This window comes from Cucurbita pepo, chromosome 5 (genome assembly GCF_057944985.1).
Source record: "Cucurbita pepo subsp. pepo isolate OVF chromosome 5, ASM5794498v1, whole genome shotgun sequence".
In the NCBI taxonomy this organism is placed as follows: domain Eukaryota; kingdom Viridiplantae; phylum Streptophyta; class Magnoliopsida; order Cucurbitales; family Cucurbitaceae; genus Cucurbita; species Cucurbita pepo.
This window is the reverse complement of record NC_141802.1, coordinates 16,110,251-16,132,827: the sequence shown is the minus strand read 5'-3', so window position 1 is coordinate 16,132,827 and position 22,577 is coordinate 16,110,251. Positions and strand designations below refer to the sequence as shown.

General features: G+C 36.4%; 2 protein-coding genes across 2 annotated transcripts; both read right to left on the bottom strand.

Moving 5' to 3' along the window:
• Positions 1–1,978: 1,978 nt before the first annotated feature.
• On the bottom strand, positions 1,979–4,379 carry LOC111794761 (UDP-glycosyltransferase 84B2). The gene is made up of 2 exons (XM_023676896.2): positions 3,047–4,379; positions 1,979–2,460 (listed from the first exon to the last, which is right to left on the bottom strand). Exons 1-2 carry the CDS (start codon positions 4,100–4,102, stop codon positions 2,089–2,091), a joined length of 1,428 nt encoding a protein of 475 aa, XP_023532664.2. The 5' UTR covers positions 4,103–4,379; the 3' UTR covers positions 1,979–2,088.
• A 14,250-nt stretch (positions 4,380–18,629) lies between these two features.
• Positions 18,630–21,608, bottom strand: LOC111785944 (UDP-glycosyltransferase 84B2-like). The gene is made up of 3 exons (XM_023666321.2): positions 21,451–21,608; positions 19,455–20,524; positions 18,630–19,118 (listed from the first exon to the last, which is right to left on the bottom strand). Exons 2-3 carry the CDS (start codon positions 20,508–20,510, stop codon positions 18,750–18,752), a joined length of 1,425 nt encoding a protein of 474 aa, XP_023522089.2. The 5' UTR covers positions 20,511–20,524; positions 21,451–21,608; the 3' UTR covers positions 18,630–18,749.
• Between the last annotated feature and the right edge of the window lie 969 nt (positions 21,609–22,577).

Here is a 22,577-nt window from a genome sequence, read left to right as displayed (position 1 = left end):
ATTCTAGGAGGGAGAAACTTTGTTGTAACACCTAATAATTAAATACTTGATTTACCTTTTGAAGACAAATTTTTGGAGAATTTATTAAGGGTGTTAGAAGTTGAATTTCAAGATTAGGAAGAGGATAAAAAATGCTTAAAACCATCCCAAAAATGCAAATATATATAAAAAAGACATTAGTGAAAATTTGAGAAAGTTGGTCAAATTAATTTTTCGGAGGGTAAATTGGTCATTTTGACCCGTTTCTAATTAGGGGTGAGAGTGAACCCAACATATGTGATAAATTGATATATTTATGATATGATATATTATGATATGATATGTTATGGTTTGAGCTATGAAATGCATACACGATTATGCTATATGACTGTTGTGATATAGGATATGATATGATATGTACTTGATGAGAATTGCTATGTCTGGAAGCATGAAACGTTAATGATATGACATATGTATGAAATGATTGACATGCAAAACGATGAACTAGCATGAAATACAACTTCGATATACACATGAAAGTCGAAAGATATGATAAATTATATGAAAAACAATATGAGAAATGAAATGGCAAAATGATATGATATGAAGAAAGATCGAGGTTGTATTAAAATGATAATGAAAATAAAAAAATGTTAGGACCTCATGCATTATTACGTGCTCATGCATTGGGGGACACCTCTGATCCTTCATGATAGTATGAACACGTATGTTACGAGGCAGTAGAACGATCATTATGTTTATCATAATGTTATCAGGGTGTCCAACATCAACAGCTACCAGAGAATGCTCGCCGACTAGAAAAAGGCCCCAGAAGGTGTGCGAACTGACTGGTGGGTCCATATTCGCATGTATGAACCGTGTGCAGGAAAATTAAGTACACATCCAATTAATCGTTAGGATAGCCGACGTTGAAAAATAGATCGATATGATAGGTCTCATTCATGACATTGTATGTGTTTGCATTTAACCCCAAAGAGTGACACGTTACTTGAATACTCTCATGATTTTCGGATGGTAAAGACAAACAAGGTGGCTTCTTCAAATTGTGAATAAGGCAGCTAAATAAAGCTCTATGGCGTGGTGTCAGTGTGTATCATAATATTAATTGAAAGCTCTTATTGTTTTGTTTTAGAGCGAGGAAAAATAGGGACAGTTATAGAAGTAGCTTTTTCAAAGGCCAAACTTTAAACAAATGGCCCAATTGCTTCATCCACACTCATATGTGAGAACTATTCAACTCGGTTGTGGTTGGAGTATGCAAAGACATACAACATACAACATGAACGGGACCTATCATTTTAGAATCACATTTCCTTTGGTGACTATCATAACCGAGTCATCATCAGATGCGTATTTACTACTCTACACATGACCCATACATGTGAATATGGACCCAATAAGCAATTTACACACCTCCTCAGCCTCCTACACAGCTTATACGTACGAACATGGACCCACCAGTCAGTTTGACCTTCTAGGCCTCGTATAAGGCAAGAATTTCCTTATTCAATTTTCTAACCTATTTCCATATATCAAAAAATTAGAAAAATATTTTAGAAAACAACCTAATGCATGATCATGATTAATTTAAAACGAATACACCATTCATAATTAAATTAATATGAAGCAAAATTAACAGATATATGGAAAGAGTTTGAAAACTCAATTCTTTTTTCCTTTTATTGCTTAAAATTTACACAACCTTTTTAATAAATATGCATTACCATTTTTAAAAGTCTAAACTGCCATTTTTAAAAGTAACGTCTGCACTGCCTTTCAAAAAAATATGAGCTGTATTGTTCATTCTTTTATTAAATGCACTATCATTTAAAAAAAAATAATAATAATAATTTTTTATTTTATAAAAATCTTTATTATTTTTTAAAAACTCTATAATTAATTTTAAACTTTATGACATATGTAAAGAAAATAAAATACTTACTATAAAAGATTTTAATTCAAAATAAAAATCAAAGAATATAAATGGAACATAAATATAAACCTTTGACATTTTAAGAAACAAACACTGATTTATTGGATAGCATTACAACACATAAAAAACAAACGTAGAACTCCATTTGCATGCATCTAAGTTGTCACCTTCTTGCAACAAATGTCAGCAATAAATTCATCAAGATTCCGGTGAGAAGAACCGCCGTCCTCCACCGCTCTTTTGGCTGCCTCCATCAACTCTACTGCCCTTTTTGCCATTGCCTTTGCTTTTGGGCCGTCGGTCATCTCCCATATGCATCTCTCCACTTCTTTTGAACTAGCAACTCCATTATCTCCCTTTCTCATCCTCACACCTATCTTGAAAACGTCCGTTAACAATTTTGCATTTGTTGGTTGATCCGTCCACTCTGGAAATGCTATCACCGGAACTCCGGCGACCACCGTCTCAAGCGTTGAGTTCCACCCACAATGAGTTAGGAAGCAACCGACCGCTTTATGCTTGAGAACCTTGTTAGAAATACACGTACTAATTATTAAATATTCACGAGATCAAATGATAATTTTGTTGAGGATTATTAGGAGTGAGTCCAACGTTAGTTAATTTAGTAGAAGATCATGGGTTTACCAGGGGAGAATACTATCTCCATTAGTATGAGGTCTTTTGGGGAATCCCAAAGCAAAGCCACGAGAGCTTATGCTCAAAATAAACAATATCATACGATTGTGGAAAGTCGTGATTTCTAATATGGTATCAGAGTCATGCCCTAAACTTAAAATGTCGAACAAATGGTGTACTTTGTTCGAGGAGGGCTCCATAGAAAGAAGTCGAGCCTCGTTTAAGGGGAGGCTATTCGAGAGCTCCATAAGACCTCAGGAGAGACTTTAGAGTGTACTTTGTTCGAGGGGAGGATTGTTAAGGATTATTGGGAAGTTGAGTCCCATATTAATTAATTTAGTGGAAAATCGTGGGTTTATAAGTGGAGAATACTGTCTCCATTAGTACGAGGTCTGAGATCTTATACTCAAAATGTACCGTATCATTCCTGGAGAGCCATAATTTCTAACAAATTTATGAGTAAAATGTTAAACAAACCTGTTCTTGAGAGCACCAATTCACGACGAGTCCCCTCTCACCAATAGCCTCAAGAAACCCATCCGGCAGCCGAACAGTGCAACCCTCAGTAGATTGCTCAGGCGACGGTCGCTTGAACACCCAAAGAAACGGCTTCCCACTCATCAAAAACGCACTAGCAATATTGTCAACTTGCTCTTGACACAAAACAATAATACTCCCAAACGACACATAAACAACTGACCCCATGTCCCGCCCATCCAGCCATTGCAGGCAAGAATCATCCGCCTTCCACATGTCTACGCTTAGCCCACCCTCCACAACTTTCTCCTCCTTCCCAAGCAAAAATGGCGATACTAATGGCCCGATTGGCGATATCATCGGCCGAACAACCCCACCGTTCATAGACCCCAAAACCTCCTCCTCTAGCTTGTCAAAGGAAGTCCCCAAAACCCACTTCACCTCATCCAAGTAGCTGAAAAACTCTGAGAGGAGTTTTTGGAAGCAAAGATAAGCGTTGGGGTGGATGAAGGTAGGGAGGTCTTCAAAGTTGAGTAATGGCAAGCCGGGTAATTGGAGAGGCTCGTTCTTGTTATGTAAAATGGCGAACTCATTGAGTTTGTTGAAGAAGCGATAGTAGATGGAGTAGAGAGCGCAAGGCTGGATCCAAAGCACAGCGCAAGGGAGGTTGTTTTCTTTAGCAATAGGTATGAACCAAGGCACAAATTGGTGGAGGATTAGGCACGAGAATTTTGTAGTTTGGGATAATTTGGCAATGAGATTTGAGAGGTTTTTGCTAGCTTTGGTTCTTAGAGCGTCAATAAAAATGTCAGAGTTGACGTCACGGTCGAAGTCGAGGTCGAGTCCATCAGAGAAGAACTCGAATTGGATCGATGGGTTGGCGGGATCGGAGGTAGTAGCGTGTTTGAGCATACGGTGGCGGGCAAGGTCGGTGGTGGCAAGGGTGACATGAATTCCCTTTGAGATGAGGGATTTGGCGAACTTGAGCATGGGGTTCAAATGGCCTTGTAAGGCAGCTGAGGCCATGAGAACATGGATGTTTTGATCCAACACCATTGTGTTTGAAGTTTCTATGTTTTGGGTTGGAAAAGGTTTAGGAGAGGTAATGGGTTTATATACAACTAAATCACTTCTTTGTTTTTTGACAGTATGTTGTGCTTATAAAACATTGTAACGGATTAAGTTAAAACTATGTTTGTTGAAGGTTGTAACGGATTGCTTTCCTTCTATGTCTTTGGTTGGAATTAGTGTCCATAAACTAGGGTTTAATATATATATATATATATATATAATTTATATTACTTAAGTTTATTTAAATATGAGTGAACTCAAATCATTAAAATTTGTAAGGGTGGAACTAAAAAAAAAATGAAAAATAACTTTAAAATTAGAACACGAAACCTATGTTCAATCATACATGTCTTGGGTTGATTTTTGTAATATTTGAACAAAATATTGAATAATTATTGTTCTTTATTTTATTTTATTTTCTATTTGTAAATGATATATTTATTTATTAATTTTTTTATTATCTAATATTACAAAAAAGTTATCAAAATTATAACTAAATTTTAAAAACCGAAAAGAAAAGTTCAATGGTTTGGGTTTATAAAATTTCAAAAATGCTTTTAGAAAGTAGAGAAGTATATTGTAATAGCTTAAGTACACTCCTAATATGTATTGTCATCTTTGAACTTTTGCTCAAGTTTTTTTTAAAGGGCATGGAGAGGTTTACACACTTTTATAAAGAATTTTCATTCTCCTTTCCATCGATGTGGGATCTCCCAGTTCATGATGTTGTTTTAAAAAAGAATGATAAGAGGCTATTGATGGTGTTAATGTAACACATGCGGAAGCAATTTGGATCTTAGGCACTTTTAGAACATCAATTATTGTAAATGACTAGCATGTTCATAAGTATTAAAACTTAATGAGTTTAAATACTAACCTTTTGTAGTTCAAACTCCTTTTGCCTCACTAACCGATTTCGAACCACCACTAGTGTCTTCTCCACTATTCTCCGGCCTTAGAACGGGATTGTGGAATCCGGTGAGTGACTAAACTTGGGAGGGATTTTGTATACGTGAAAGAGAGTGCTTGTGAGAGGTTTTTCATCAAGATGAAGAATCCCTTCCAAGTATCATGATCACTCTATTTAAAGAGTCAAGTTTGCATGTTCATGCAAACTTGAGATCACCAAATCTTGACCCTTAAAATTCCACTCAAATGTTTGAGATTATGTGGCAAGCATGCATGTTTGAGTTAACCAAATTTTGACACTCAAAATTCCACTCAAACTTGTGGGGTTTATTTGGCAAACATGCAAGTTTGGTTAAACCAAATTTTGACACCTCAAAATTCCACTAACATGATTTTTCCATTAGATGAAAGTCAACATTTTGACTTTCTTCATTTTAATTAGATGAAAGTCAACATTTTGACTTTCTTCATTTTAATTCAACAATTAATTTGAATAATGAATTTCAAATTAAAGTAACATTAAATAATTAATTAAACTATTTAATTAATATTTAATATTAATTCAAATGCCAATCCCAGTCAATTCCGACACATAATTGATTAAGATATTTAAATCTTATTTAAATATCTCAGATTCTCTCTTTTCGCTTATTTCGTAAATAAAATAAAATTGCGGTTAAATATATCGTATATATGTAACGCATATTCCCTAATTTGAATTCGAACACTTCGAACTCACTTGTCACACTGTTCTATGGTTTAGTCCGATATGAGCTAGCAGAGGGACCTAATGGACCTATAGATCATGGGCTCCAACGATTCAAGATTAACCGATTAAACTCATTAACCTGGTTAACCAACATTCGTTAACTACTAGGACACTCCACTATAGCCTAGTAGTTGCACTCCCCTCACTATAGATATATTTCTGTCTATCTGATATAACCATGATTAGTAAGTCGATCCTTCACAGGTTGTTCGTAACTAGAGCTGGGTCAATTTACCGTTTTACCCCTGAAGTTACTTCTTGTTCCTTATGTCTCACTGATCCTCTAATAAACAATTGGTTTGTGGTCCAACCAGTAAACCGAATCCCTCTCAGGCCAATGAGAGGGTGGGGCCCCTTGTTCAAGACCTGGAGTCAGTGCTTAAGGGAACTACCTTTCTTCTATCCCTAAAAGTGGGTAGGAGTGAATTCCGTCTTGCACCCCACGTCCCCAGCCATTCACCCAGTCTTACCCCTGAAATGGGAGGCCTGTTGAGTCGGCGAACTAGAGCCACTCTCACCCATGCAAATCTAAGGATAATTCCGAATAAACAGGAGTTCATGGTTAGCTCAGGATTAAAACCGAGTTACCTAGGTTATCGAATGAAAAGAAAATCAGTCTCAACAGTAAACGACTTTATAAAGTGAGAGTGGTTTTCTTCATGGTCCGATCTTATGCAATACTCATTGCATAGGACGCCCCCACTCACATGTCTCCACATGCACAATTTAGTGATCGCATTGTTTATATCATATACAAAAGTGGGCCGCATCCATAGTGTCCCCAGAATAAGGTACTCAGCCTTATCCTTATACTATAGATCATTTTGACTATATACTTGAACTTGATCCACTCTTATGTCTCTACATATAGTTCAAGTAGTCATACTATAGCCAGAGTGTTCTTAGTTTATTGGATTTAGATTAATGATCGTAAAGTTCACTTTATTCAATAACAATTTTTTCTGAATAAACAACAATAATAACTTTATTGAAAATAGAATATATCTTTGTTTACAAACTATGAGTTTTAGGACATAAAACCCAACAAACTCCCACTTGGACTAAAACTCTAGTGGAGTTTTATAACGTTGAGTAGAGAGAAATACAATAAACTAGGACATCACATACTCATGCCTTTTCTCCCACTTGCCCTAGATTGCATAACTCGTAGTCCTAGACTCACTAGGTGCCCTTCAAACACTTTAGCCATGAGGGGCTTTGTAAATGGATCAGCAATGTTGTGTTCTGAAGCTATCTGTGTGACGATCACATCTCCTCGTTGCACAATCTCCCTTATGAGATGATATTTGCGCTCAATATGTTTTCCTCGCTTATGGCTTCTTGGTTCTTTTGAATTTGCAACTGCTCCACTGTTATCACAATAAAGAGTGACGGGAAGATGCATATTTGGAACGACTTCCAAATCAGTTAAGAACTTCCTAAGCCATACAGATTCTTTCGCTGCTTCACAAGCAGCAACATACTCAGCCTCCATGGTGGAATCAGCAATGCAACCTTGCTTTATGCTTCTCCATATTACTGCTCCTCCGTTCAGAGTGAAGACAGATCCTGATGTCGATTTCCTTGTATCTACATCGGTCTGAAAATCTGAGTCAGTGTACCCTGTAAGGATCAGATCCTTAGCACCGTACATTAGCATATAGTCCCTCGTTCTCCTAAGATACTTGAGGATATTCTTAACGGCAGTCCAATGAGTACGTCCCGGATTGGACTGATATCTGCTGACAATTCCCACAGCATAGCATATGTCGGGTCGGGTACATAGCATAGCATACATCAGACTACCGACCGCTGATGCATAGGGAATGTGTTTCATATCCTCAACTTCTTGAGGTGTCTTAGGACTTTGTTCCTTCGACAAATGAACTCCATGCCTGAAAGGTAATAATCCTTTCTTGGAGTCCTGCATCTTATATCGAATCAACATTTTGTCGATGTACGATGCTTGAGACAAAGCTAGTGTTTTGTTCTTGCGATTTCGAACAATTTGGATTCCAAGAACAAACTGAGCCTCTCCCAAATCTTTCATTTGGAATTGTGTCGCCAGCCAATGCTTAATGTCAGTCAGAATTCCCACATCATTTCCAATTAGTAGGATATCGTCAACGTACAACACCAGGAAAGCTACTGTAGAGTTGACTATCCTTTTATAAACACAAGGTTCGTCAACATTCTGTTTAAAGCCATAAGATTTGATCGCAGTATCAAACTTTATGTTCCAGGATCGAGATGCTTGCTTCAACCCATAAATGGATCTTTTAAGCTTGCAAACCCTTTGCTCGTGATCCTGTTCAATGAACCCCTCTGGTTGAGCCATATAGATACTCTCTTCAAGATCGCCGTTTAGAAAAGCTGTCTTAACATCCATTTGCCAAATTTCATAATCATAAAATGTGGCAATAGACAAGAGTATTCTAATTGATTTAAGCATAGCAACAGGTGAGAAGGTTTCTTCATAGTCCACCCCCTCTCTTTGGGTATAACCCTTTGCTACTAGTCTTGCTTTAAAGGTCTGTACCTTACCGGTTTGGTCTCGTTTTCTCTTATAGATCCATTTGCAACCAATAGGTTTTACCCCATCTGGTTGATCTACAAGTTCCCAGACTGAATTGAAGTACATTGACTCCATTTCAAGATTCATGGCTTTAATCCACTGATCTCTATCAACATCATTCATTGCCTGTTTATAGGACAATGGATCCTCAACGCCATCATCAGGTATGATGACTTGAGTTTCTATCAAACCCAAGTAACGATCGGGTTGAGTTATAACCCTCCCACTACGTCGAGGCATTCTCAACTTTTGAGAAGGATGTGATTGACCAGAAGTGTCAGCTCCATCAACAACTCTGGTTGAACGACCAGCTTGATCAACAACTCTTGTTGTTTTATCAGTAACTTCTTTAGAAATCTCACTTAATACTAGTTTGCTACGAGGTTGATGATTTCTTACGTGATCTTCCTCTAAGAATGTAGCGTTCGTTGATACAAACAATCTATTTTCTTGAGGATCATAAAACAAACCACCTTTCGTCTCTTTGGGGTATCCTACGAATAGACATAATTTTGAACGACGTTCTAATTTCTTGGGATTTTGCAACAACACATGTGCTGGACATCCCCAAATTCTGAAGTGACGTAAACTACCTTTACGCCCTTTCCATAACTCATAAGGTGTTTCTGAAACACTCTTAGTAGGAACCATGTTCAAAATGTATGTAGCAGTCTCCACTGCATATCCCCAAAACGGATCGGGTAATTGAGCGAAACTCATCATGGACCGAACCATGTCCAATAGAGTTCTATTTCTCCTTTCTGATACACCATTTTGTTGAGGCACACCAGGGGCTGAGAGTTGAGACCTTATTCCATGTTCTATCATATAGTCCTGAAATCTTAAATCCATGTACTCTCCTCCTCGATCTGATCGAAGTGTTTTAATAGTTTTACCTAATAGATTCTCAACCTCAGTCTTATACTCTCTGAATTTTTCAAGAGCTTCCGACTTGTGATGCATTAGGTAAAGATAGCCATACCTTGAATAATCATCAATAAAACTGATGAAATATTCATACCCTCCTCGTGCTTTGACATTCATTGGACCACAGAGATCTGTATGCACGAGTTCTAAGGTTTCTTTGGCTCTATAGCCTTTTTCGCAAAATGATCGTTTAGTCATTTTACCCTCAAGACAAGACTCACATGGAGGTAAAGAATTGTCTTCTAACTTATTTAGAAGTCCTCTTTTAACCAATCTCTCAATCCTATTGAGATTAATGTGGCCTAGTCTTAAGTGCCAAAGATAGGTATTAGGAGAAATCTTTTGTCGCTTATTTTGAGTTTCAGCTGTTTTAAACATCTCAATATTTAAAATAGCTTTTGTTTTGCTCGGTTTTAACATATATAAGTTGTTTTCTAGTTTTGCAGAACAAATATGAATACCTCTTTTGCAAATGAACACTTCATTGATTTCAAAAGATACTTTATACAACTGTTCTAATAAACAAGAGATGGATATTAGATTTCTTTTCATTCCAGGAACAAAAAGTACATTATCTAATATAATGAATCTATCTCCAAAAAACAACTTTAAATTTCCTACTGATCTTGCTGAGACAACCTCTCCTGTTCCAACCCTGAGTGTTATCTCGCCGTCCGCAAGCATTCTCCAGGAGCTAGTTTCCTGGTAAAAAGAACAAATATGATTAGTCGCCCCTGAATCTAGTATCCAAGTTGAGTTGTCATACTCTACTAAACACATTTCTACAACGAGTAAATCATATTTACCTTGTTGTGTCTTTTCGGCTTTCTTCTCTGCAAGGTATTTTGGGCAGTTTCTCTTCCAGTGCCCGTTTTCGTTGCAATGGAAACATTTTCCTTTATCTACCTTTTGAACCTTGTTCTTGCGGTTAGTAGGAATCTTATTTTTCCCTTTTCCCTTCTTCTTCATCAAAACACTTTTAGAAGTTGAAGGTCCAGACTTATTTTTGGAGGACGATCCTCGTAGTAATTTCTTGGAGATGGCAACATTTGCTTCTCCTGTTTGTCCCTTGTTTGTTAAGAGGGACTGATAAGTCTGTAGCTCATTGAGAAGAGCAGTCAAGTTATATTCTATTTTGTTCATAACCACATTGGTGCGGAACTGGAAGAAGCTCTTCGGAAGAGACATCATGATAAAACTGACTTGACTCTTCTCATCAATGACAGCTTCATTTTTTTCTGCCACATTGAAATGGACCATCATGTCCAGGACATGTTCTCTAACTGAGGTCCCTTCTTTCATACGGCAGTTGTAAATGTATTTTATGGCTTCATGTCTAAGGGAGAAGGACGGTTGTCCAAACATCCCTTTTAGAGATTCCATAATCTCTTTAGCAGTACCCATAACATCGTGTTTCTTAGCCAAAACATCAGATATGCTGGCTAGAATGTACACTCGGGCTTTGTCATTTGCCTTTATCCATCTGTCATATGCATCCCGAGCTGTTCGGTTTGCATTTGAGTTTGGGTTTGGAGGACACTCCTCAGTTAAAACAAACTTTAAATCATCAATGACCAGTATTGTGTTTAGGTTTGATTTCCAAGTTGTGTAGTTGTCGCGGTTTAATTTCTCAGAAGCGAGTAATTGTACTATTGAGTTTGTCATGCTGTGATATAAAGAAAATTCTATTAGTGATTTTGACTTAATCCTGTTTAATCCAATCAGTTTTAGCAAATGTAATAATGTACCCAAATCATTATTGATTTGCAACGATACTTTAGTGACTTAGAGCAACTGCTACCGAGGGGCAGTCAATCACTCATTCACTAAACCAAGACATTCTTGACTTAAACACTAATCCCAGAATAACTCTTGTTCCTATAGTGTTTTAGTTATCGCTATTTTGGTCAAGAATATACTAACTCTTAGTAATTCTTCGCAAGTGTGACCCACCAATTTCAGACCTCAGAAATCGGCCCCAACAACGCTATCGAATGAAAAGGCCAAAGTTGGGAATGGACCTAAGAAATCCTATCCATTTCTGGAGTTTGCGTTGTTCCGACTCCCATGTTACGACCCTCCGAATGGGTAGTTGCTCTAGGGCAACATGCAGGCGGAACATGGGAATCTCACGGTGCAACCTAGTGGTGGAGACCATAGGACGTGTTGACTTCCTTCTCCCACTTACTATAAATACTTTCTCAATTCCCCTTGTTATTGACTCATGCAAATACCTTCCGAATGGAGGACGCTCCCAGGGCGACACGAGGCCGAGCATGAATCTCACTGTGTGAATTTTACAGAGAGCGTGAAGAGAAAACGATGTATCTTATACACCATTTTCCTCCCACTAAGTATTTTATATGGTTGGGTATACTCATTACTTAAGTATATTCTGGCTAATTAAATATAACTTAAGTCTAGGTGATTTTTCTAAATCTTAAATCACTTAAGCATGCTCATAAAACTCGGCTAACTAAGCTCAAGTACTGGTCCGATCTCCAGGTAGTAGGTGTTCCGTAAACCGTCAACTTAAGTACCTTCAGCCTTAGACAAGATCGTGCCAGGTGAGCTTTCTCGTAACCGCAATTTTATAAGACATCGACCCCTTTTAACTGTTAAAATTGATCGTGCTCGGTTCTTAACCCTTAGTGAGCATGCTGTTATCTTTATTATAGATTTTAACGTCTACCTCATTTTATGACGTTGAAAATAACCTATAACATGCTTTATATAACAATTTATATAATCATCCATTCCATGCAATAATATAACAATTTATATCTATCACTCATGGAACCCTAAGACATGCATACTATACATTATAACACTTATAACATACTTGGAATGCATGAAACATGCTTAGCCTATGGTGGGATTTTAAATCTATATGACATACTTTATGCATATACATTTACTATTTAATTAAAACATACATTCATAATGCATAATTAATTAAACACACTAAAGTGGGTTGGTTTTGGCATTTTAAAGCAAGCAATTAACTAAATTATTACATTAATAACTAAAAATAACTTGAGCCGCTCCCGACGATCACGAACTGGACCAACCAACCCTTAAAAACGTTCAATCGGTCCCCAACGACAGAAAAATCACCCGAACCGCCTCTTCCATCCTCTTCGGTTCAGCTTGCTTATCTCTTCCATTTTCGATCAATTACAACCTAAAGTGGACTCTAATGACTTTATAAAAATTACAGACCTTTCTTCATTTATTAAAGCCCATACACCTTAGGCTTATTACAATAATTGTATCAAATGGAAGAATAAAAAAAATGCCAAAACCAAAACCATCCACTTTAGCAACCACAAATTTCATGCATGAAATGGTACCCACCATGATCAAATTAATGTAAATAAAGTGCCTAAAACTTGCTCTGATACCAATTGATGGTGTTAATGTAACACATGCGGAAGCAATTTGGATCTTAGGCACTTTTAGAACATCAATTATTGTAAATGACTAGCATGTTCATAAGTATTAAAACTTAATGAGTTTAAATACTAACCTTTTGTAGTTCAAACTCCTTTTGCCTCACTAACCGATTTCGAACCACCACTAGTGTCTTCTCCACTATTCTCCGGCCTTAGAACGGGATTGTGGAATCCGGTGAGTGACTAAACTTGGGAGGGATTTTGTATACGTGAAAGAGAGTGCTTGTGAGAGGTTTTTCATCAAGATGAAGAATCCCTTCCAAGTATCATGATCACTCTATTTAAAGAGTCAAGTTTGCATGTTCATGCAAACTTGAGATCACCAAATCTTGACCCTTAAAATTCCACTCAAATGTTTGAGATTATGTGGCAAGCATGCATGTTTGAGTTAACCAAATTTTGACACTCAAAATTCCACTCAAACTTGTGGGGTTTATTTGGCAAACATGCAAGTTTGGTTAAACCAAATTTTGACACCTCAAAATTCCACTAACATGATTTTTCCATTAGATGAAAGTCAACATTTTGACTTTCTTCATTTTAATTAGATGAAAGTCAACATTTTGACTTTCTTCATTTTAATTCAACAATTAATTTGAATAATGAATTTCAAATTAAAGTAACATTAAATAATTAATTAAACTATTTAATTAATATTTAATATTAATTCAAATGCCAATCCCAGTCAATTCCGACACATAATTGATTAAGATATTTAAATCTTATTTAAATATCTCAGATTCTCTCTTTTCGCTTATTTCGTAAATAAAATAAAATTGCGGTTAAATATATCGTATATATGTAACGCATATTCCCTAATTTGAATTCGAACACTTCGAACTCACTTGTCACACTGTTCTATGGTTTAGTCCGATATGAGCTAGCAGAGGGACCTAATGGACCTATAGATCATGGGCTCCAACGATTCAAGATTAACCGATTAAACTCATTAACCTGGTTAACCAACATTCGTTAACTACTAGGACACTCCACTATAGCCTAGTAGTTGCACTCCCCTCACTATAGATATATTTCTGTCTATCTGATATAACCATGATTAGTAAGTCGATCCTTCACAGGTTGTTCGTAACTAGAGCTGGGTCAATTTACCGTTTTACCCCTGAAGTTACTTCTTGTTCCTTATGTCTCACTGATCCTCTAATAAACAATTGGTTTGTGGTCCAACCAGTAAACCGAATCCCTCTCAGGCCAATGAGAGGGTGGGGCCCCTTGTTCAAGACCTGGAGTCAGTGCTTAAGGGAACTACCTTTCTTCTATCCCTAAAAGTGGGTAGGAGTGAATTCCGTCTTGCACCCCACGTCCCCAGCCATTCACCCAGTCTTACCCCTGAAATGGGAGGCCTGTTGAGTCGGCGAACTAGAGCCACTCTCACCCATGCAAATCTAAGGATAATTCCGAATAAACAGGAGTTCATGGTTAGCTCAGGATTAAAACCGAGTTACCTAGGTTATCGAATGAAAAGAAAATCAGTCTCAACAGTAAACGACTTTATAAAGTGAGAGTGGTTTTCTTCATGGTCCGATCTTATGCAATACTCATTGCATAGGACGCCCCCACTCACATGTCTCCACATGCACAATTTAGTGATCGCATTGTTTATATCATATACAAAAGTGGGCCGCATCCATAGTGTCCCCAGAATAAGGTACTCAGCCTTATCCTTATACTATAGATCATTTTGACTATATACTTGAACTTGATCCACTCTTATGTCTCTACATATAGTTCAAGTAGTCATACTATAGCCAGAGTGTTCTTAGTTTATTGGATTTAGATTAATGATCGTAAAGTTCACTTTATTCAATAACAATTTTTTCTGAATAAACAACAATAATAACTTTATTGAAAATAGAATATATCTTTGTTTACAAACTATGAGTTTTAGGACATAAAACCCAACAACTATAACTTCTAAAGAACGAGATGTTATCAATCTCACGACGTAACATGACAATTGCTCATTACTTCCATAGGGTAAAGTCGATATTGTCAGGAGATTACTGACCTAGACTCAAAGTTCTTTTATATCTCTCCAAAACTAGAGTTTTTTCATTAATGGCTCATTTTATTCTAATTAATTAGCATGAAATAGCCCATTGTGGTTCAAGCCTAATTATAATTCCACATTTAATTGAGTTATTTGGTAAAATTTCAGAACATTTATGTTGAACCGCAATGTTCTAGCAATTTTGGAAAAAAAAAAAAAAAAAAAAAACCGGCTATCAATCTAGAAACAAATGAATGCAAAATTTTTTGGGGCTAACATAGAAATTATAATTCAAATCAGCAAGGCACGTGGGTCATTACGTACCAAATTAGGAACACCCTAATTGGACTACTTATATTTTTCCCACTCTAAATGGGAAGAAACAAACCATAGAAAAAGGAAAAGGTTAAAAGAGATGATAGCCTCCAAATAGAGGAAAAAGTGGAATAGACAAGAGAGGGCTTTGCCGCTCTTAAACCGCTCTTAAACCAGAGAGAAAGAAGAACCCTAATCTAGTAGCTGTTGACAACAAAAGGAAAAGAAGATGAAGAATGATAGATTAAGGCGAAGAGGTGGAGATGAGAACTCAAAGGAAGAGAACTGTCATCAACAACAAAGCTTGATAACTCTCTAATTCCTTACTCTCTTTTCTTATTCTATTAATTTTACATGATTGAGATGTGGGTTCTTCTGTTTAATTCAGTTTGTATGGAGAGCTAAATGGAGGCGAGAGAGTCTTATGAAGTTTAAATATGTTGACGATATGATTTTAGTTTATTAAAGTGTTGTTGTTAATGATTTACATGTTTGTTTAGTTGGTCATTTTACCTAAATAGTTGTTCTCTTATTCGAGAGAAGAGAGAACAATGAAATTCTCTTTAATACTTCAGTTCCATTGTAAAGATACTGGAAAGTAATGGAAGAAACCATTATATAAGTAATCACCCTCCATGAATAATTCAATTCTCTTTAATACTTCAGTTCCATTGTAAAGATATTGGAAGGTAATAGAAGAAACCATTATAGAAGTAATCACCCTCCATGAATAATTCTTCTCTAGAGCAGGAGAAATCTATTAAAATTAACTAAAATTCACCACAAAACTCAACAATTTATCTATTTAATCTCTATTTTCTCATTGTTTCTACTTTTAGGACAGTAGCTTTGCATAATTTTGTTTACTTGTTTTAGAATCACCGACACCCATTTGAATGATATCAAAAATTCACTTAATTTCGAGCAAAAAAAAAAAAAAAAAAAAAAAAGAAAATTAATAAAAAAAGAATAGGTTCCATGTGAAATTGATATTTAACTTATCATTTGCTACTTGTGATAGTGCATACTTACACTTTTTCTTGTGAATTTTACACCAATTTATTATATACATCCACAAACGATCAAGTTTTTAGTGCCGTTGCCGAGAAACCTAATTTAGTTACTTTATTGTTGAAGATTATAGTGAGTTGGAGCAAAAAAGAAGCTATAGTAAGTTGAATGTTCTACGGCTGAATTTACTGCTTTCTACTACTGAACTTTCTGCTCCAGAATTGAGTGTATGAACCCACCTATGAGTTTGAAATTTATTTTGGATCCTAGAATAGAGAGAACCTTTAGAGAAGGTTGAGTGAGCAAAAGAGAATGACAGAACAAAATATACAGAAAATAGACCTTGGAGCCCAACTAATCAAGAGAGAATTATTGCTAATGCTATTTATTTAGCAAATGAAAGGGAAAGAGCAATTCGAGCATATGTACACCTAGCTGTAGAAGAACTAAATTCATACATTATTAGACCCAAAATGCAAGAAACCACTTTTAAGGTAAAACCTGCGATGTTTCAAATGTTACAAACCATTGGGCAATTTCATGAACTACCGTCACAAGATCCCCACCAACATCTAAAGTTATTTTTGGAAGTTAGTGACTCATTTTGATTCAAAGGAGTGGATAGAGACGTGATTGGATTGAGCGTATCCCTTAGATTGGTGCTAAATCATGGTTGAATACCTTAGCACTGAGAACAATTGATTCTTGGAATAGTCGAGTAGAGAAATTTTTTATGAAGTATTTTCTACCCATTAGAAATGCACATTTAGAAATAAGATTGTTACTTTTCAAAAATTCAAAGATAAAACACTACGGGAGGCTTGGGAGAGACTCAAGGAGATTTGATTGAATATTTCTATTAAACAAACGAGTAGTAGATGTTTCCACCAATGAAGCTATTTTGTCAAAGATATACAATGGAACTTCTGAGATTCCTAAAAGAATAGCATCTAATAATTGACAATGAGCTGATGTGAGGAGCAATCCAGGAAAGAAGACTCGAGGAGTATTTGAAGTTGATGCTTTGACCTCTATTAATGCTCAATTAGCTTCAGTAACTTATATTCTACAAAATCTAGTGTTGGGACAAGGTTCCAAAGCACGAGTTCAAATTGTTGCTGTAATGACCCAGACAACAACTAAATCTTGTGTATAACAACAACTAAATCTTGTGTATATTGGAAAGGAACAAACTTTTGGTCAACGTTCAAGTAATCTCGCTTCAATTTTTTATGTGGGGGAATCAAGCTAGTCCAAGCAACTAGAAAAATAATCTCTTCCCAATCACTTAAAATTCGTTCTCCTCCCCAATCGACGTGGGATCTCACAATCCACCCCCTTTAGGGCTTAGCCTCCTCGTTGGCATATCGTCCGGTGTCTGGCTCTGATACCAACTGTATCAACCCTAAATTTTCTACTTAACCTAAAATCGCTATTGTATACCTATCATGAATATCTAATGCAAAAATACTTCACTGAAAACTTTATAATCAAAACATGAACTTGGTCTTACCGGCCTTTAAATAAAATAATAATAATTGAAATAATAAAAATAACATAAAGTAACAGTGTCCTACACTCACCTACATACTACTAAAGAAAATGCAACTAATCTCTACTAATTCAATTTGCAAAACTATTCTAAGCATGTGCTACTCCTAGATTGTAATACCATTGTTAGCTGTATAGGTGCGCCTCGCCTTTACCTGAAAATAAGAGTAAAACGTGGCTTGAGTATTTTAAGAAATACTCAGTAAGAGACCACCCTATCGGAGCTAAATGTAAACACATACATCTCATGAATGAGACATATCATAACAGTCTATTTTTCTATATCAGCTATCCACAAAAATCTATACTCACCTACATGAATTTTACGTTTTATGTTGTAGTTTCAAATGACTATATCCACAAAAATGAATAACTATAGCAAATTTAGACTATAAAAAATCTAGGGTCGTTAAGAAAATGAATTTGGATGGAACTGAAGTCATATGACTAATAATTTATCTAATAAAGCCGTAAGGCATTCCAAAAGTAACTTCACCTACCTTAGTACCTTAGTAAGTCCATTTCAACAGTTTTATGTTTAATCTAGCTAATATTTGCTTAAGTTCATCAAATTCCACCGTAAACTTAAACTTTAACGACATACAAGCATCAATCTTATAACTTATAATGCATATATCATACTAGAAAAGCTTAAATAATTTTTGAACCTAGAAGGGAAAACTCTTTAATCAAAACAAAAGGAAAACCAACTTGGAATGCTAAAGAACTTTCAAACTAGACCTAAATTTATCGTATATATATATATATGTTGATAGCATCAGGTAGAGACCTTCGCTATTTTGGAAAGATGATAGAAGGCATTTGATTCTCAGTAAGATTTTAGTATTTTGTTCTGTTTTCGTACTCATAAAATTTTATAGATAGTAACAAAATTAATGAATAATAATGTGGGTAAGAAACTAATATTAAAAATCCAAAGATAATAGAAATTAAAGAAATGAAAGCATAGATAATAACATTACAATAGTAAGAATCTAAAATAGCTTTCTAGATTAATTTTATAGATAGCATTATAACATTACAATAGATAATAGATAACAAAGAAATGAAAGCATGTTCATGCGATCTCACAAACCCCATTTGCATCCATTTTACTCGCTTTTTTGCCCAACAATGTCAGCAATGAACAGATCAAGATTCCGGTGAGAAGAACCACCGCCCTCCACCGCTCTTTTGCCCGCCTCCATCAGCTCAGCCGCCCTTTTCGCCATTGCCGACGCGTTCGGGCCGTCGGTCATCTCCCATATGCATCTCTCCACCTCTTCTGAACTAACAATTCCCTCCTCTCCCTTCCTTATTCTCACACCCATCTTGAAAACATCCGTCAACAATTTGGCATTCGTAGGTTGATCCGTCCACTCCGGAAATGCTATCACTGGAACCCCGGCCAACACCGTCTCTAGCGTTGAGTTCCACCCACAATGAGTCATGAAGCAACTCACTGCTCTATGCTTGAGAACCTTGTTAATGTTGAAATATGATTCAAAGTATTCATAGATATGATATGATTAAAAGTTTTCAAAAGTAGATATCTTGGGAGATTGACAATAGATTTGAATTTATCTAAGGATAATAAACACGACAGTTTCATCTATTTTATATTTTCTTATCTCTTTCACTATTCCCTCCCACCCGTTAAGAATCTGGTACAAAACATTAAATACTTGCTTGAACAGTGATAACTTATAAGTTTTTTTTTTTCTTTTTCTTTTCTTCTCCAAGAAAGAAATTATATTTGGTAATTGTTACCAATTATTAACCTTTCTTAGAAAAAAAAAACAAAATGTTCAACAAACCTGTTCTTGAGAGCACCAATTCACGACGAGCCCCCTCCCACCAGCAGCCTCAAGAAACCCATCCGGCAGCCGAACAGTGAGACCCTTAGTAGATTCGTCAGGCAACGGTCGCTTGAACACCCAAAGAAACGCCTTCCCACTCATCAACAACCCATTAGCAATATTGTCAACTTGCTCTTGACACAAAACAATAATACTCCCAAATGACACATAAACAACTGACCCCATGTCCTGCCCATCCAACCATCGCAGGCAAGAATCATCCGCCTTCCACATGTCTACGCTTAGCCCACCCTCCCCCACTTTCTCCTCCTTCCCAAGCAAAAATGGCGATACTAATGGCCCGATCGGCGATATCATCGGCCGAACAACCCCACCGTTCATGGACCCCAAAACCTCCTCCTCCAGCTCGTCGAACGAAGTCCCCAAAACCCACTTCACCTCATCCAAGAAGCTGAAAAAATCTGAGAGGAGTTTTTGGAAGCAAAGATAAGCATTGGGGTGGATGAAGGTAGGGAGGTCTTCAAAGTTGAGTAATGGCAAGCCGGGTAATTGGAGAGGCTCGTTCTTGTTATGTAAAATGGCGAACTCATTGAGTTTGTTAAAGAAACGATAGTAGATGGAGTAGAGAGCGCAAGGCTGGATCCAAAGCACAGCGCAAGGGAGGTTGTTTTCTTTGGCAATGGGTACGAACCAAGGCACGAATTGATTAAGAATTAGGCACGAGAATTTTGTGCATTGGGATAATTTAGCAATGAGATTTGAGAGATTCTTACTACCTTTAGTGCTTAGAGCGTCGATCCAACTTTCATAATCGGTGTTCGTGTCGAATTCGAGATCGAATCCATCGGAGAAGAACTCAAATTGTATTGATGGGTCGGCGGGATCAGCGGCGGTCATGTGTTTGAGCATACGGTGGCGGGCTATCTCGCCCGTGGCAATGGTGACATGAATGCCCTTTGAGATGAGGGATTTGGCGAACTTGAGCATGGGGTTTAGATGGCCTTGTAAGGCGGCTGAGGCCATGAGAACATGGATGTTTTGATGGAGCACCATTGTGTTTGAAGTTCCTATGTTTTGGGTTGGAGAAGGTTTAGGAGAGGTAAAATGGTGAGAGGTTGGTATGATGAGCTAAAAAGCAAATATTGGAGAGCACATGGAGAAGTTCCAATACATTGTGAACTCACCGGTGGATATAGGGACAGTAATAAAACTAATTTAAAGCTCTTTTTGTTTTGTTTTAGAGCGTTGAAAAATAGGGACATTGTAGAATTACATTTTTCCAAAGGCCATACTTTAAACAAATGGCCCAATTGCTTCTTTTTAATTATAAATCATTATTTAAAAAAAAAAAAAAAACTATTTTGCAATATTTTATATTTATATCTAGAAGCCTCAATCCTTCGTCCACGCTCATCTAAAAGAACTATTCAACTTGCTTACGCTGCCTTATTTGGTTTTCGTAGTTATTACCTGCAACAATCCATGCTTAGAATTTAGAATCTAATTCAGCATCGGAGGGTTCTTACGTTCACCTGCATCTATTATGACATGGTATGTTACTTTTCGCTTCTAAAAGTGAGGATTGTCCCCACGAACCAACACAAGTTCTTTTTATCATGTTTTATCGTCACTCACATGCTTCTTAGAAAAATTCATAGGAGGTCACCTAACATAGAATTGCTCCACGTAAAGTACAGTTAATTTTGGAGTTCTTGTGATTGAGACACTAAAAGGAACGACGCTCCTTGTTTGAGTAAGAAGTAACTTTCAATTCTTTTAAGCATTTCTTAGTCATCCGATCATTAATATTGCTCTTATTGCAATGTAGTATCGGGTTATTCACGTACCCCTCTTTACTCAGGTGTCACGTTTGATGGTGTTAATATAACACATGCGGAAGTAATTTGGATCTTAGGCACTCTAGGTACATCAATTATAGTAAATTAGCTAGCATGTTGAAAAGTATTAAAATTCAATGAGTTTGAATACTAACCTTTTGTAATTCAAATTCCTTTTTCCTCACGAACCGGTTTCAAATGACCACTAGTGTCTTCCCTACTATTCTCCGGCCTTAGAACGGGATTGTGGAATCCAGTGAGTGACTAAACTTGAAAGGAATTTAGTATATGTCAAGAGAGAGTTTTGAGAGAATTTTTCAAAGCTTTTTTTTTTTAAAGTACTTTACATGTACCTTGATCACTCTATTTATAGAGTGATATTTGCATGTTCATGCAAATTTGAGATTACCAAGCTTTGACACTCAAAATTCCACTCAAATTTGTGGGATTATGTGGCAAGCATGCAAGTTTGAATTAACCAAACTTTGACACTTAAAATCCACTAAAATTTGTGGGTTTATTTGGCAAACATGCAAGTTTGGTTAAACCATATATTGACACTCAATATTCCACTAACTCAAACATAGATTTTTTTATGAAGTGAAGTCAACATTTTCACTTTCTCTCTTTTAATTCAACAATTAATTTAAATAATTAATTTCAAATCAAAATAATATTAAACAATTAATTAAACCATTTAATTAATATTTAATATTCATAATCCATATTCATAATTAAAATATTTAAATCTGATTTAAATATCTCTAATTCTCTCTTTTTGTTTAATTCGTAATTAAAACAAAATGCGGTTAAATATACGCTATATATTTAGCACATATTCTCTAATTTAAGTTCGAACAGTTCAAACTCACTCGTCACACTATTCTAAGGTTTAGTTTCGATATGAGCTAGCAGGGGGATCTAATGGACCTACAGATCATGGGCTCCAACGATCCGAGATTAACCGGCTAAACTCATTAACCTTGTTAACCAACATTCGTTAACTACTAGGACACTCCACTATAGTCTAGTAGTTGCACTCCCTCATTATAGATATATTTCTGTCCGTTTGATATAACCATGATTAATAAGTCGATCCTTCACAGGTTGTTCGTAACTAGAGTTGAGTCAATTTACCGTTTTTACCCCTAAAGTTACTTCTTATTCCTTAAGTTCCACGGATTCTCTAATGAACAATTGGTTTGTGGTCCAACCACCAAACCGAATCCCTCTTGAGCCAATGAGAGGGTGGGGCCCCTTGTTCAAGACCTGGAGTCGGTAC